The 14,951-nt window shown below is 42.1% G+C and overlaps 1 protein-coding gene across 2 annotated transcripts in view; it reads right to left on the bottom strand.

The window, feature by feature from the left end:
• Nucleotides 1-752: 752 nt before the first annotated feature.
• Nucleotides 753-14,951, bottom strand: part of SRGAP1 (SLIT-ROBO Rho GTPase activating protein 1) — a 139,416-nt gene continuing 125,217 nt past the window's right edge. For both annotated transcript variants that reach the window (XM_054631101.2, XM_054631102.2), the window contains exons 18-22: nucleotides 14,605-14,684; nucleotides 6,704-6,884; nucleotides 6,009-6,143; nucleotides 5,534-5,879; nucleotides 753-3,803 (exon numbers count right to left, since the gene is read on the bottom strand). In XM_054631101.2, the coding sequence (XP_054487076.2) occupies nucleotides 3,426-3,803; nucleotides 5,534-5,879; nucleotides 6,009-6,143; nucleotides 6,704-6,884; nucleotides 14,605-14,684 (1,120 nt within the window). In that variant the 3' untranslated portion in view covers nucleotides 753-3,425. The remainder of the gene's footprint in view (nucleotides 3,804-5,533; nucleotides 5,880-6,008; nucleotides 6,144-6,703; nucleotides 6,885-14,604; nucleotides 14,685-14,951) is intronic.

The following is a 14,951-nucleotide window of genomic DNA, read 5'->3' on the forward strand; positions in this document are numbered from 1 at the left end:
TTGAGAATGCATTTCCAAATAGCTCTTCTGCCCCTAAACATCTATGGTGGGAAAGCATGGCAAGCCTATTTGGGCAGCTGTAGTCCGAGCTCAGGAATTGTCCTTGATAGCATCTGATCCATGTATGGCAGAACATTTCTCTGCAGTTATCAACCTGACAATCAGACCCCCTGGTTCCTGGAGCCAGGGGGAGGGTGTGTATTGCCACCATTTCTCACACATAAGGTCACTGAAGATGATCTTTAACTGTGGCACTCCCCCCACCCCCTCCCAGCATGACAGCATCTGCATCTCTCTCTTTTGTTCCAAGAAATATCCCAAATTTAAGAAATGTCCCTTTTGAAATTCTTTTCACTCTATTTTTAAAAAATGTAAGCTGGAGTGTTTTCCTCACCCCATTTTTCCTGGGGGGAGCAGGAGGGGGATGTCAGGGTGTTTGGCCAAGTGGGCAGTGGGGGCTTTCCTCAGCCAGTGTGAGCAGGATTGACTACCCTTGATGGGTTCTCAGCAGAACTACGTGAAGTTGGTGGCTCTTTGCGAGGGGTTTTCAGGTAAAGAGGGACTTTTAAGTTAGGCAAGGAACTTTCCAGGAACAAGTGCTTCTTCAGGCCAACAGTGTGATAGCTCTTGATGCAGTGTGGGGTGTGGGTAGCTGGGGGATGCTGGTGTGCTGGATGCTTCCCTATGTGGGAAGTAGATCATTAATGCATGTTGGAAGATACAGTGGTTTCCCCAGCAAAACTACACACACAGACAGAACTATCTTCTTTATTATAAAGATACACTATGAGGAACAAACTTGAATGTATACTGAAGCTTGTAATGGTACATGCCAAAAATGTACAGTACTATACATAAAAGTGCATTGTCACAACAGATTAACAGTACATTTCTCTTCCAGAACTGTGGGTTTTCCATGTTTTTATTTGATCTTCAAGAGTGGAAGGAATGCAATGGGAATGCAGCCATACACGAAACAGGAAAGGATGCAATGGAAATGCAACAGTACAAGAGCAAAGCTACAGCTCCTCTAAAAGTTAAAGGCACTTTCACATGTACATACTACAGATGTACATTGACACAAGTAGGTAACAGTCAACAAGCAGGAAGCTACCAGTACTGCAATTCATCAAACTTGACAGTAAAGGACAATACTGATTGGATTAGGTGTGCAGGAGTTACCCTTTAGTACGCCTGTAGATGTAGCAGTCTTTCCTGTTACATATCCACTTACTATGCTTTAAAGTATCTATAATAACCATCAAACTACACATTAACTGTGTGAATGCACTAAGTGGATGCATTCACTAAATGCACTGTTTCTAATATTTTCTTTTGCTAAACAATTTCTAATAAAAGCATTATGGAGTCCAGTACAGTTATTTAAACATACAAAATTCCCTATGCAATTTAAAGATACACGTATCCATCTCAATTGTGCCAGGTGGGTTAATTTAAAAATGCTAGACAAATTCCAGTTTTGCTCCACTGAGTCTAGTAAACTGGGGAACTACTTGAAAATACCTCTGGTCCCAAACAAGTGAGCAGACCAGCACTGGTCTGCAGCTGGGGCTGGTCTGGCTTAGGCTCTGGCCCTGGCATTAGGGCCAGGCCAAGGATGGAGGTTTGCTGACCCATGCTGCACAGCCCACTGTGATGGATTAAGACTTTGCCTCTAACCTAGATGTGTGTGAAGTCTCTGACTGCATTGAAAAGTATTTGCAAATACCAGCAATAGTTTGGGGCTCAGAGGCAGTTTATGGGGTACTTCTCACACATAGAGCTTCACATTGCATCACCTGTCTAGAAGGTGTACACCAGAGCAGGAATAAATTGCTCCTAAATAACAACAGGAAATTACTCCTGTCACCTCAGCAATTATGTCTATCAAATTTTGTCCCTACTCTTCTCCTCCCAAACTCAATTTTTTATGTATAATGAGTTGTAAAATTTCAAGCTTTCCAAAAGTGAGATCTTACAGAATATGTGGAAAAACAGATCTTAATTACAGCCAGTTGTACTTCTGTAGGTGGACCACAAGTGATTTTTCCCCATTTTATTAATTGAAACTTCTTTTGTGGATTGGATGCTTGAAAACATGTTCACAGAAATAGTATTATGGCTTACTGTTGCAATGTGCAAAACAGCTGTAGGTTTAGCTCATGCCTAACAAAGTTTAACAACAGAGCACTAAGCAAAGTTGACAGTCGCCACTCACACAGACATAAGAACGGGACTGATTTCAGTCATTAAAAAAAAGGGAAGTGGAGGGGAAAAGGGTTATGGAAAACTTTAGTCAGCTTGAATCTAGGCAGTAGAAACTCAGCTGCCTGTCCTGTGAGTGACCCCTGCACCACTGGCAGGGGGTAGTCCCCCTTCAGAGTCCCTGTCTTGCTGCTGTCAGCACAACTGAGCATTTGCTGTGCAAGGCAGTCAGCACAGCTGGGTCAGCTCGAAACTTGGACTATTGCAACCCAAATCACGTCCTTAATTGGACACTGAGCAATAAAGTCAATGGGATACTTTTCTGAACTACTGTGTAGTTGGTCCCTTTAATAGCCCCTCATGCTCCCTGATGGACCAACAGGTTCAGGCACTCCCCAGAGCCTGGCTTCTGTGAACTTCAAACAAATTCAGCTTCTGTAAAAAATGTGGTATCAGGGAATGAAGGTCTGACTTCACGGGAGAAGGTACACTATTACAGAGGGCAGCAAAAGGAGTTTCTAGATACTATCCTGGAGATGTGCTTTAGCTGTGTCCTGGAATGCTGCTTTGTATCAGTGAGAGCAATGTGATCTCCAGCTCCATTCAGCGCTTGCCTCTAGTGAGACTGCCAACAAGAAAGCTAACACTTGGTGCCAATTATGAGTTTGTAAGGGTTTGGTGATTTTTTCTCTTGTGTCTTAAATAAGAAATGTGGCCTGAGATGACTTAGACATTCCACACAGACACGTAATCCTCACATGCTAAGTTTCAGTTCTTACTAACCTGCTTGAGATTTGGTTTGGTGACCCAGAAATGAGTGGCTCCATGTCCTCTGAACCCCCTCCCGCCCCTTAGTTTTGTGCAGGATCTGTTATTATATAGCTACAGTAAGACTGTGAAGTATGGTACAACGTGGCAAGCTGTTTGTGATCTGTGTTGGTTTTATTACAAATGGTGCAGCATCAAGTTTTCAAGTAAGTCTATGTTTGTTTTTTAAAACTATGCACAATTGTCCAGTTTTTCATTTAATCGAAACCATACAAAATACAAATGCCCATGTTAATGTAGCTACTTTCAGACAATACATTCAAAAACACTGAAAAACAAAGCCTCTCCAGTTACAAACATGAACAAATGATGTTACGGAGCCCTGACTTCTATTGTTAATCCATCTCTTTCCCTAGCACACCCCAGCTGGGCGCTGTGGGTGGCTGAGCTGCCTACATTGTGCAAGATTTGTCGGCTGGACCCTGGGAAGGAGGAGAAGGCCCTATGCTAGGATTTGTTTTTGGAAGAACAATAGGTTTTGGCCTAAGAGCAGGAGGTTTCAGCTGCACTCCCATTCTAGGGGCCACCATGGGCTTGAAAGTACTCATGGTGTCACTGGAAGAACTAGTGCTACGGCGGATCTGAGGCTCGGAGCTCCTCAGAACAACGCTGTGGAGAGGGCTGAGCGACTCCGTCGAGGTGGCAGGGGTGGGGCTGTTCTTCACTTGCTCCAAGGTGTCCAGCACAACATCAGGGGCGTGTTTGGCCGAGCTCTGCCGCTCCAGCTCACGGAGCTCATTCAGTGCTGTGTTCATTGTCTCCTCGATGTCCTGCGTCAGAGCACAGAGAGAGCAGCATGTCATTTGTGTTGCTACTGAATGCCAGAGGAGCAAGGGGAGGGGTAAGGGAATGCATTAATTAATTCACCAACCATCCTCTAACAATTATGATAATGCTAAAATCAATTTCCACCAGATTTGTTTGAAAGACATTAAGATTGACAACATGGCAGCTTTGGGTGAACATTACAAACATTTAACCTTGTTCATATGAGAGAATCAAAAAAAGGTGTTACACCAAAATCTGCAAGCCATTTATGAAGTGATTGTCAGGACAACTGATGTCTGCTTCGCAATGTTTTAGTGGTGAAGATTTCTGTCATCTCTTGGTTACTGACAACTTTAAAGATTTTAGTCCATTTGTTCACTCTTAGCTAACTGCTCTGCTCATCTAAAGCCTCAGGTGCTCAGGGTCTGTATTCCCTCACATGGATTACAAAACCTAGTTTTCTAAGGAAATAAAGTTTGTGTGCTCATCATCTCTTCTCTCCTCTTGTTTCATCAAGTTAAATCTTAAACAGAAAAAATCTGTAAGATATTGGTCAGTATGCAAACCTAAGAAAAACTATTTTCTTCATCAGGATTTCAGGCCTGAAGGCTAAAAAAATGCACCAAGATACTAGTTTACTGCTTCTCAGTGGTATTGAGATACAACTAATCTTAAAATATCTTGTGTTCCCTGCCTGCTCATACTGACTTTCACATAGTTTAATCAAAGTTTGGGTTCTAGTCTAGGCATAAAAAAGAGATATTTTAAGCCAAACAGTGCTGTTCCAGGAAAGTAAATTAACAGCTTGGAATAAAATATAACAGTAAAAACACTTGCACTTTCTAACCCTAATACATGGGTTCTGACCTAAGCATGCCAGTCCCTTCTATTCCTCACTGGAAGCAGAGTTTGAAAGCAAGCATTATCAGTACATTAAATTTTAAAACATGAGTGCCAGTGTTATTGTAAAATGCGTTTGCAATCATAGAGCACCCTCAGGGTGCTCCCAGTAATCACGTTTTCCCTCCTAGACAAAATGTGAGTTCTGAAGACAGAGGCATCTATTTACTCAAGAGCTGTTACCAGCTCAGTACAACAGACCAATTTGATGATCAGGGTACTTCCTACTCCATTCTCTTCACCTCTTCACTGCCAGGAATGAGACAGGTGACTGTTCACACAGTAAGATGGCCCACAATTTATGCAGCTGTGACATCTTGCACATCAGGTTCTACTACACGCCTCAAATCAACACACAGTATGAACTGTATGAAAACTATAAAATCCACAAGATCCTGGACTGTAAATCTCTGCTTTGAATGGCAATGGTCACTACTAGCCAGTCAGAGCACTTTTCTGCTTACCACAATACTGAGACATAATTGAACACTTATTACATGCAAGTCAGAATAGGCCAGCCTTCAACAGAGCACAGCGGTCTATGTAGCTGTTGTAAGACTGTCCTAGTGTTCTGTATGGCAGAGGCAATTTCATTACAGTGTAATGGGAAATAATTTCTTTTTATTGCTTTTGCAATGTTTACTCCCCTTTGTGCTTCTTCTATTCAGGATTGCTTAATCCATCTTCTTTCACACACACTCTGTTTGGAAAGCCAAATAGGATATTCCCCTGCACACACCTTCCCACCAGAGCATGCGCTCTGTGCTGTGCTATTCAACGGGATTTGCTGCTCAGAAAATCAGACAGTGCCATAAATAAAAAAGACACAAACCTGAGCTATTGACTCCGGGTCCAGTGGTTTGTGGTCATTGAAACCTGTGTACTGACCAGAGGATGTAGACCTTCTGATGGGAGGGCTGTCGATCTTCTTCAGCGAGTCGTGCCTGCTGATGTTAGTGAGGCTGCCGTGGCCCGGCCGGCGCCGCCGCTCAGGGCTGTCGGCGTTCAGGTTGCGGTTCTGAAGGAGGGCTCTGGGACTGCAGTGAGTCGCCAGGTTGGGGGAGCCCAGCTCCAGGGCCGAGTTGGAGAGAGGGTGAGGTGGGTGTACCGGGCAGTGGCCGTCACTGCTCCTGCCTGGGCGTCTCAGGGGAGGTGGAGGCTCTGATCTCTTCCTCTGCCTGCACCAGTGGAGAAGTGGTGGAAGAACAAACTGTAGTGAGCCAGCATAAGCAGCACGTGCAGGAGTAATTACTGTGTTAGCTGAGCTGTGAGCAGCACTGCTGAAAACACGTTACACTGAGGCTTACCTTCCTGAATACACATCTGAGTGACGGTCAGTAGGGGAGTTCATATCCTTTGATGATGACTTGTCCTCAGTTATGGGTCCGCTGCTGGCCTCACTGTCTGCTTTTTGGCTCAGTGTGTCTGAGAAAGTATCATCCCTGAACAGAACACAGGTGGTGAGATGAGAAGTCAGTGAGTGAGAGCACCTTGGCACTCTCAGATTTTAATCCCCTTAAGAAAAGCAGGCATGTTGTAAATGCACTGCAGCCCTTGCATATCTCCCAAAATTGTTTATAATCCCTCTGTTTACTGAGCTCTTTGCACTCTGAGTGTATGTAACCTTTCAGTAAAGAACTTTGTCATCCTTGGCAAAGCACGTGCCTAATACTACAAAACAAGAGTTCAGGGCTGCATTTCCCCAGTTCTTGCTATTCTGAAGTTAAAAGTCAGCAACTGCTACACAGAGATAGTCTAATTAAAATAGGTGCAGCAGCATCTGTCTCTTAATGTACTGGGAATGTATCCATAGAAGTAGCTTAGCCTAGTAGTAGTTTTTGATGGAGCTTTCAATTCAGGGCAGTAAAGACAGGTATCCTGCATAAAAGGCAAATGTTTAATCTATCTGACCCCTCAAACCACTGACCCATTTGGCAAATACTGCTAAGCACTGTAGACTTTACACCGCCCCAAGAACCCAGTCACACCAGACACTGCTTACATATCCTGCACCACTATGTACTGGTGAGGAACAAGGCCATCAATTCCATTGTGCCTTCCTTCCCACCAGTCCTCAGACGCTCGGTGATAGAGCAGAAGGGAAGCTCCTTTCTTGAAAGAGAGTTCTCGTGCAGATCTTCCAACATAGTCAAACTTGGCAATAGCTTCTATGGGCTCGCACTCTGGGTGGGAAGAACAACAAATATCAGATTACATATTGCTCTTTTTGGTTTCATCAACCCCATTTTTTCCATTTTCTCAGTGCTCATTCTGACAGAGATCAGCTAAAGGAAGGCAGACTTCAGGCAGTGGTTACAATGTGCCCCTTACAAAGAAGTATAATTGATCTGTGCCCTAGGTGTGAAACATCTGGGCTGCTTCAGGAGCTTCAGAAAACAACAGCATACTAAAATGTTACAACTGCCTTTGGAGAGAGGCCTCTGCCTCCTGCTGTAAAGGATCCTGCATGGCTGGAGAGTGGGATGGAGGCCAGGCAATAAAGACTTCTGAAAATAAAAAGAACAAACTCAGATGAATAATCAAAGGCCCAAGGAATCAGCATGATAAGGGAAAAGTAAATAAGAATGCTTTTACCATCTGCAGTGGCAAAGGAAGGAAGACAAGATTAGCCTGTGCATGAGTAGGGATACCCTGCTGAACTGGGCCATGGAATTTCTGTCTTTTACGTGACAAGCATGCAGACCTCCTGAAACCTAGTGTTTTACACAGCACCAAAGCCTCCTCCTTTAATTCATTTCCTTAATGCCCTTTTGGAGTGAGACAAGATGGCTCCAGACCACAGGGACAGTCCCTGTGTGGCCTCAAGTTGTTTAAAGCAGCTCTGACTGCTCCAAAATCCTGAGCTGCCCTGATTTCTGCAGGGGAGGCCGGTGTTTTCTGAAACCACACACTGGCTACAGCAGTGCTGGCTAATCCTCTGTCAAAATGCTGGTAAATTCAGACTTAGTTACCAGCCTTAGGCTGGAAATGGGTTCCATCCCATAACCTGTGCTGGGATGGAGACCTGTTGATGTCAGCAAAGGGGCCCTGCAGCTATGGCCAGAGCTGTGCCCAGGCATCCAGCAAAAAGCTGTGATTTTCACAAGCTCTCATTTTGTCTGCATAAAACCAAAAGCACCTGAGCTCTAAAAGATTAAATTTTGTCATCAAAGTCTCAAAACATAAAGAAAAAACTGCAAAATACAGGTCTAAAAATCACATACTCTGATGATTCCAGTAACTCAAGAGTCCCTGAAATGACTAATTTCTTTACATAATTAGAGCAATATTTAGATGGAAATTAACATCTGGGCTAATGACTAGCATAGCAACTTTCTGTCTGATGCGAATTAAAATTGCTGAGGTTGTAATTCCCTACAGAACCAGGCTGGTAATGAAAGCCACTGTCCCTTTATGACAACATTTTGCACAGGAATGTCTTTTTAAAATTAACTTCGTTCTACAGTGTGAAAACATAATGACAGCACCTTTATTGAGGTTACAGCTTGCAGCTCATTTTTTAATAACTTGCCCAGCCTGCAGAAGAGTGTCTTGTGGTTTGCTGCTTCTGCAGTCACTTTAAGTGTTCCTGTCAGTGACAAACTGTAGAGTGTATAGAAATCACTAACACAGACACTTTACACAGATGGAATACAGTGATATGGAGAATTTACTGTTACAAACACAGAAGTAATGTATGGTGGCAGAAATTATTTCAATCATATAAATACAATTAAGAACCAAGCAATAACAGTATACATTCCTGAAAATGCATCCCCCTACTGGATGGCTGTAGAGGACCATATTATCTTTTTTGTTCTTTGTCTTTTTCCTCTCTTTTTCTCTTTTGCTTTCTCTGTCTCACAGCCCCTGCTCTGGACCACTGACATGGCAGCAACAATGTGGGATCTAATCACTGGTTTTATTTTTTGTTTTCTTCCCTTGCCCTGCATGGACCAAGCACAACTATCATATTCTACCCCATACTCTGAAGTTTGTTGTGGGAAGGAAGAGCTTGTGAGCCAGCACCTTTGAATACCAAATGTACTGTGACTTGTGAGTCAGCACTTTTGGCTGTGTGTTGTGGGAGTTGAGAACTTACTGAAGTGTACTGTACAAAACAAAGGGCTCGTTCACCTCCACTCTTGTGGAAGTCTGTCGTAAGAAATTTAGGGTGTGTTAGCCAATACCTTTTGAGTCTAAATATTGGGCTGGTGGCCAAAGTTATGGTGACTGTACAATAAAACCTACGAGTTCCTTGATATGTGTCCAATGTCTTTGTTCAGCCTGATGAGAATTTTTAACAAACATCACGGCCCCTACGAATGTCTCGCTCACCGGCATTCCCTGGTGGGTGGGGCTGAAGCTTTCTTGGTTTATGTTTTTAAGCAAAGAAACTATAATGTTGACACAGAAAGAAACATTCTGGAAATCTGGGCTACCTCTAATGGTGGTGTGATATTATGATATGCTACCCTGTTGTCATTCCTACAGCCTCTAACAGAAAATACAGAGGCCACAAAGTAACTGTAAGGCACAGAAAATGAAAAGAGGTAAAACCAAACATGCCTGTTTATCTTGCATCATCTTTATGAGAGCAATATGAAATGGCAACAATGTAACACTGACAAAAGAACACAGTTCTCCTATCATGTGTATTGTTCGTAGAATTTATTATAAGAAGGAAATACTGGAATCAGGTAGGATTGAAAAGAAGAAGACATTTATGAGCACTCTGTTCTCAGATTACAACTAATTTATGGGTTATGGTAGAGTTGGTCAAGAATTCAGAAATAAAATCTCCCAGGCTTTGGAGAGGCAGTCACTCACTAATAGGCAATATTTTAAATTAAAAAAAAAAATTAAATCAACCAAACAAAAAAGTTTTACAATAAGTCAAAATCCCAAATTTCCTGCACATATTTTTCTTAGACATTCTCCACAGTTAACTGGTAATGCTCATGAGTACTGGATTGATGGACAAACCCCTACACTGATTGGCTATGGAATTTGCTGTTTCTCTGCTAACGTCAACAGACCATACAGTATCCCACAATTAAGTATACAGGTCTTTTTATTTACAAATCAGTGGACTAAACTAGAAACAGTTCTGTCTTGCTCAGTGGAATTATGCTCATCTAAGTGTGATATGCAATGAGAATCCTCTTTATTGTATCCTTCTACCACCTGCAAGACTCACATTCTTTCTCAGAGGTCTGAATGACATTGTCCCACTGGAACCAGCTGTATGAATTGTTAATGTACCCATAATGGATGTGACTTTTGAGACATGTACATTAGATTGCCTGGGTAACAAATCCCACCTCCTCAGGGAGGAGTGCCCAGAAAATTTCACACAGATTTCATGAAGAGGACGAAAAATGAGTTCAGACAGGTTTTCCTACTGTGAAAGGGGTGTCTTCATTTCTTTATACACAGAGATAACTTTCCTATAGTAAACAGTACTGAGACTGCACTTAAATAGTAATTCACCTTGTTACAGGTCAAGCTTTAATAGTGAAAGCCCAAGTACCATGACAGTTACTCCTAAACATAAATGCATTTGGGAAAGTTAAGCCATTTAATATCAAGGTTACTGAATGACAGATGAGTATTTCAAAAAGCTAAGGCAATGAAGGCTAAATTTGGGATCTGTAACTCAATTTCTGTGTGGTACAGAATGTCTAACAGTAAAACTGTCAGCTCAGAGGGAAGTGTAATTGCACTGCTCTGTCCGTACCTGCGGGCATTCAGCTAAAATACCAGGAAGTGTTTGGTGGCATACAGGATCTCACCAGCTATCATCTCTAGTGAATCAGGAAATGCTATGGAAAGGAAAAATCAGGACAAACTGAAGAACTGTGGGAACAACTTCTGCTTGGGAGAGCAGAAAGGGCAGAATAAACGTGTTAGTTTTATCTTTGAGATTGGAGTGCCAGATGTAGACCACCTACAGAGGTGATGGCAGTGAATTGGCCCTGGGCTGCCCCCTAGGCCTCAGGGCACAAGGAGCTAAGGAAAGGAGGGGACACCATTCCCTGCACTTTTTCTAGGGGAGTTGCTGTTGCTCTGCTCTTCCTCAGTTTTCCCAGGTGTACCCTGTCTGTTGGGAATAAAGTACGTCCCAAACTCCCCAGGAACATGGGAGTCTATCTCCTTATTTCTTTATCTTCTGCATCCCATCAGAGAATAGAGTGGTTTTGTAATTTCAAAGTCCTGTCCTCAGGACAGCAGTTTTCTGACTGGGAATAGCAAAAGCAAAGAACTGTTGCAAGGTGTTGACAAAACAGAATTTGGCAAAGTATCGATCACAGCACGCACTTCTGAAGAGCAAGAAAATGAGTATGTGTTGGAAACAACAATGTACAGTCTGACACGTCCCTGTAAGTTTTGTTTTCAGCAGAAATACCAGCTAAAGTTTTATCCTAAGTTTATGAGATATCTATGGAGAGCATGGCATTAATTTTATGTATGTTTTCCTAGGAGAACTCCATCTGTCTAACTTCCTCAGGAAATGTTTACTTCCTTTGCAAACAATTTAGTCACTCTTTACCATATGACTCCAACAAGAATAAAAAATCTCCATCAGTTTGAAGGTAAAGGAAATATGGTAACAGCTGTTTCAGTAAAACATAAACAATAGCCTTTGAATCTTTACTGCAGAGACATTTTCAGGTAAAGGTTTGTCTGCAGCAAAATTACAGGTAGATTTTTTTTTTGTGTCTCAGCTTGAGTACAAAAGTTCTGAACTTCACAAATTAAATTTCATTTCCAGATTGAAGAGAAAGGAAAAAACTTCTATGTTTCCCTTACCAGGATATTTTCTGGATATCTAAAAAAGCCTGAAAACACTACAGAAAAATGCAGCTCCTTTTTTTTCCTGCTTCCCTTTCCAGTGATCAACTGAAATACATGAACACCTGTAATCATAGGGGGAAAAAACCCACAACAATTTATATGCTTAAAATAAAGCATTTATGAAATATTTATATGCTCATTTATATGTGCTAGTATTTTTCCCCTAATCTACTGCATTTTACCTCTGTGGACATAATTAAAATTTAATTTTTAAAGTCTTGTTGTTTTCTAGTGCTACTGACACAGCCCCTACAGATGGGTTTTTTCCTAGCAGGCACAGAGAGCCACTTGCAGTTTAACTTTACAGCAAGAGTAAGTAAAATAAATCCTTTTGGTTTTGATCGTAACCTCTGGATTATGTTTCAATGACCCTGTAATTCCTGTGGGGTAGGCAGCTTGGTCTTACATATGTACACAACATTTTAGCATAAAACTAATCAGATTTTCAACATGAAAAAAACCCCTTAGCATTTACAGAATCTGCTTCTTCCATGTCCTAACAGAGGGAGCCATGTAAGTACCACACGTCCGATCAATGCAGCAGCAATGTGGCACCTCCCTTTCTCTCTCTGCACATTCAGCTGGCAGTGATGCATCCAGCTTATCATCAATGAATCAATCACATTAAACTCCCAAAATACTCCAGACCCTTTAGTAGAAGGGTTTTTGTTATCCACCACATGTTTATCAGTGACTCTCACAAAGTTCAGTAAGCAAACTGAAAAATTTTCACCTATTCTCATATCTGGTGTAAACAATACTTTTTAAAAGGAATTGTCTGGAGCACAAACACATGAATGTATGTGCAAAGAGAGAGTGAGTGAATTTAATTTTAAGTCTGTAACCTACATTAGAAAAATGTGCTATTACAACACAAAGCCATATTAATGGAAAAAATGGGTTAGAGCTTGCAGGTTGGAATTGAAAACGAACAGTTTTTGTGTGCAATCCAGGCTTGTTAATCTTCAGCTGTGCAGCAGTATTTATCTAGCCTACAAATATTTTTGTGGTAACAATTATTTCTCTGTAAACACAGATGTCCGCTTCCTTTTGGCACTGAATTAATTAAAAAGGTGTGATGAGGAAACTAGAATTAAACTACTGGGTGATCTGGTGAACAAAAACCCATGTCTTGAGCAGTCAAATCTTTCAAAAGAACTTTGTCCTGTTGACAGGTATTCTCTTCAGGGTTTGTCTTCCCCAGTGACACAGTCACAAGTAGTACCAGGACAGGAATGTAAAACTGGTATAACAACACAGTGGTGGGGTACAGCCCACGATGATTGAGGCCCAAATGATGCATCACACGATGCCACAGTCCTGCTCCTCTGTATCCTGCTGATGTTTTCATCTTTCCTAGGCATGGCTTTGAAGCAACTGCTTTGATGGCTGCTGAAAAGCTGCACTTCTTCTCCATGTCCACTTGTGCCTTCGTCTGTCAGTTTGGTCATGGGACCCTGAAGTTGGCCCCAATATATTGAACTGGTGTGTCATCTACACTTTACTTGTGCTCTAAATGAGAGACAGGCAGGCTTCCTCAGCTTCCACTCTTGCTTCATACCTCCAATGGAAGAAGGTGTTCTTCTAAAGTATAGCTATACTGTCTTGGAAAAATAAGGTGCAACTTTTGAGTTTGTTCACACTGCTTAGAAGAGATGTGCTGTAGAAAGATGGTGGGTTTAGTTGTACAGAGCTGGTCAAGAGGAACCCATGCACAGCCTGTCTTGTAGAGCTGCTGGTACTCCCTGCTGCACAGGCATGGCTATACACCCAGGCAGAAGACCAAGATTTCTCTCCTACTCTCAGTCTTCCCTCCTTCTGTAATGTCTGCCCACCCAAATGTCCCTCCTGTCCAAACAGCTGTACTGACAGACTCTGCCTGCCCCTCCTCACCTTGGCAAAGGGGAAGAGACAGACAATCTGTTAGTGACAGCCTGTGTACGTGACCAAGCAGAGGGGTGCAGCTAGAGTGGAACTATTGTTTGCTCTGTGTGCAATGGGAGCAGCGCAGCCAGCTTTCCTATACATACACCTTCCGGTTTCCCTTCCCCACAGCAATTGTCCCAGCTCCTGAACGGTATCCCTTATGACATTATTAAAAAAAAATATATCCTTTTCTGCAGTAGCTCTTTTCCTCCCCTCTCCTCTGCTCTGTCTTTTCCTCTTCCTTCCTCCACACATCCTCTGTAAGTGACAAGGGGAAGCTTTTGTTTCTGCTGCTGCACGTGTGCTGGTTGCTCTGTATGGGTTGCCTGCTGGCCAGACAGGCAGAGAGCTCACATTGCTGCTCTTCTCTACATGGAGTGTTATTCTGAATCCTTCACCTCTAATGAGCTACTAATTCTCACAAAGTAGTAGTTATATAACAATTTGGAGAATCCTTTTCTATCTGTTAAATTTGCTTGAAACTTGGCAGAAGATACTGTGAGGGACATCAGAAGAATGGTCAAACTGTCACACTTGAATACATATTTATGACCTGGATAAAAAGAATTAATATAATAGATTTGCATCAATTTTTTCATTGATACCTCTCATACCTAGAAGTATACGTGACTGATATTTACAGAAAATTATTACTGTTCAAAAGTTTCACTGTGGGGGGTACACACATGTTTTTAAGTTGTTATAAATACTTCAGAGAGAGCAGCTTTTAAATTCATATAAAAATAGAGCTTCAATGGCAAATATCCTATAGCTGCAATATTTAAGGGCATACTTTTGACAAGTTTAGTTTTTGTAGACAAAAGAGTCACTAAAAATGTAACACTATGTCAGAAAATAATATGTGCTGACTGAAATAGTTTCTCTCTTGCCCTTCCTGTGACTGGGCAAATCAGGAGAGAACAAGGAAACAGCTGGTCAAACACAGATGAATCAAGAGTGCAAAAGCACACAAACAGAGATTGAAGATTTGGTACAGAAAACCAGGACTGAAATTTCCTTCTTTCAAATAAGACACAATTAGGAAAGGAAGAAGGTCTCCTGCCTGGAACACCTGTAGAACTTACCCCCATCAAAGGCACAGTAAAGTGACAGACTCACCATCTTCACTGGTGTGGGGCTCTGTACTGGCATCCTGGTCCCCCTCCTCCAAGGTACCATGCTCACTGTATGGGCTGTCACTGGAGGCAAGCAGAGAGGAACCACATACATCAAGCAGAGAGAACCACATACATCTTATAATGTTACAGAGTTATGTGCAACATAATTATCCTCATGTGCTATGAATACATAATTAATAAAGAAGCCTGTATGCATTTTCTTGAAACAAAATCCCAACATTAAGAAGCCCTCAGAACATTTGATTCCTTTATATATAAAAAGTGTGTGTGTTTGCTGCCAAGGGGGCGTCCTGGTTTTGGCTGGGATAGAGTTAATTTTCTTCCACA

Source organism: Agelaius phoeniceus, chromosome 5 (genome assembly GCF_051311805.1).
Source record: "Agelaius phoeniceus isolate bAgePho1 chromosome 5, bAgePho1.hap1, whole genome shotgun sequence".
NCBI classification, from domain to species: Eukaryota; Metazoa; Chordata; class Aves; order Passeriformes; family Icteridae; genus Agelaius; species Agelaius phoeniceus.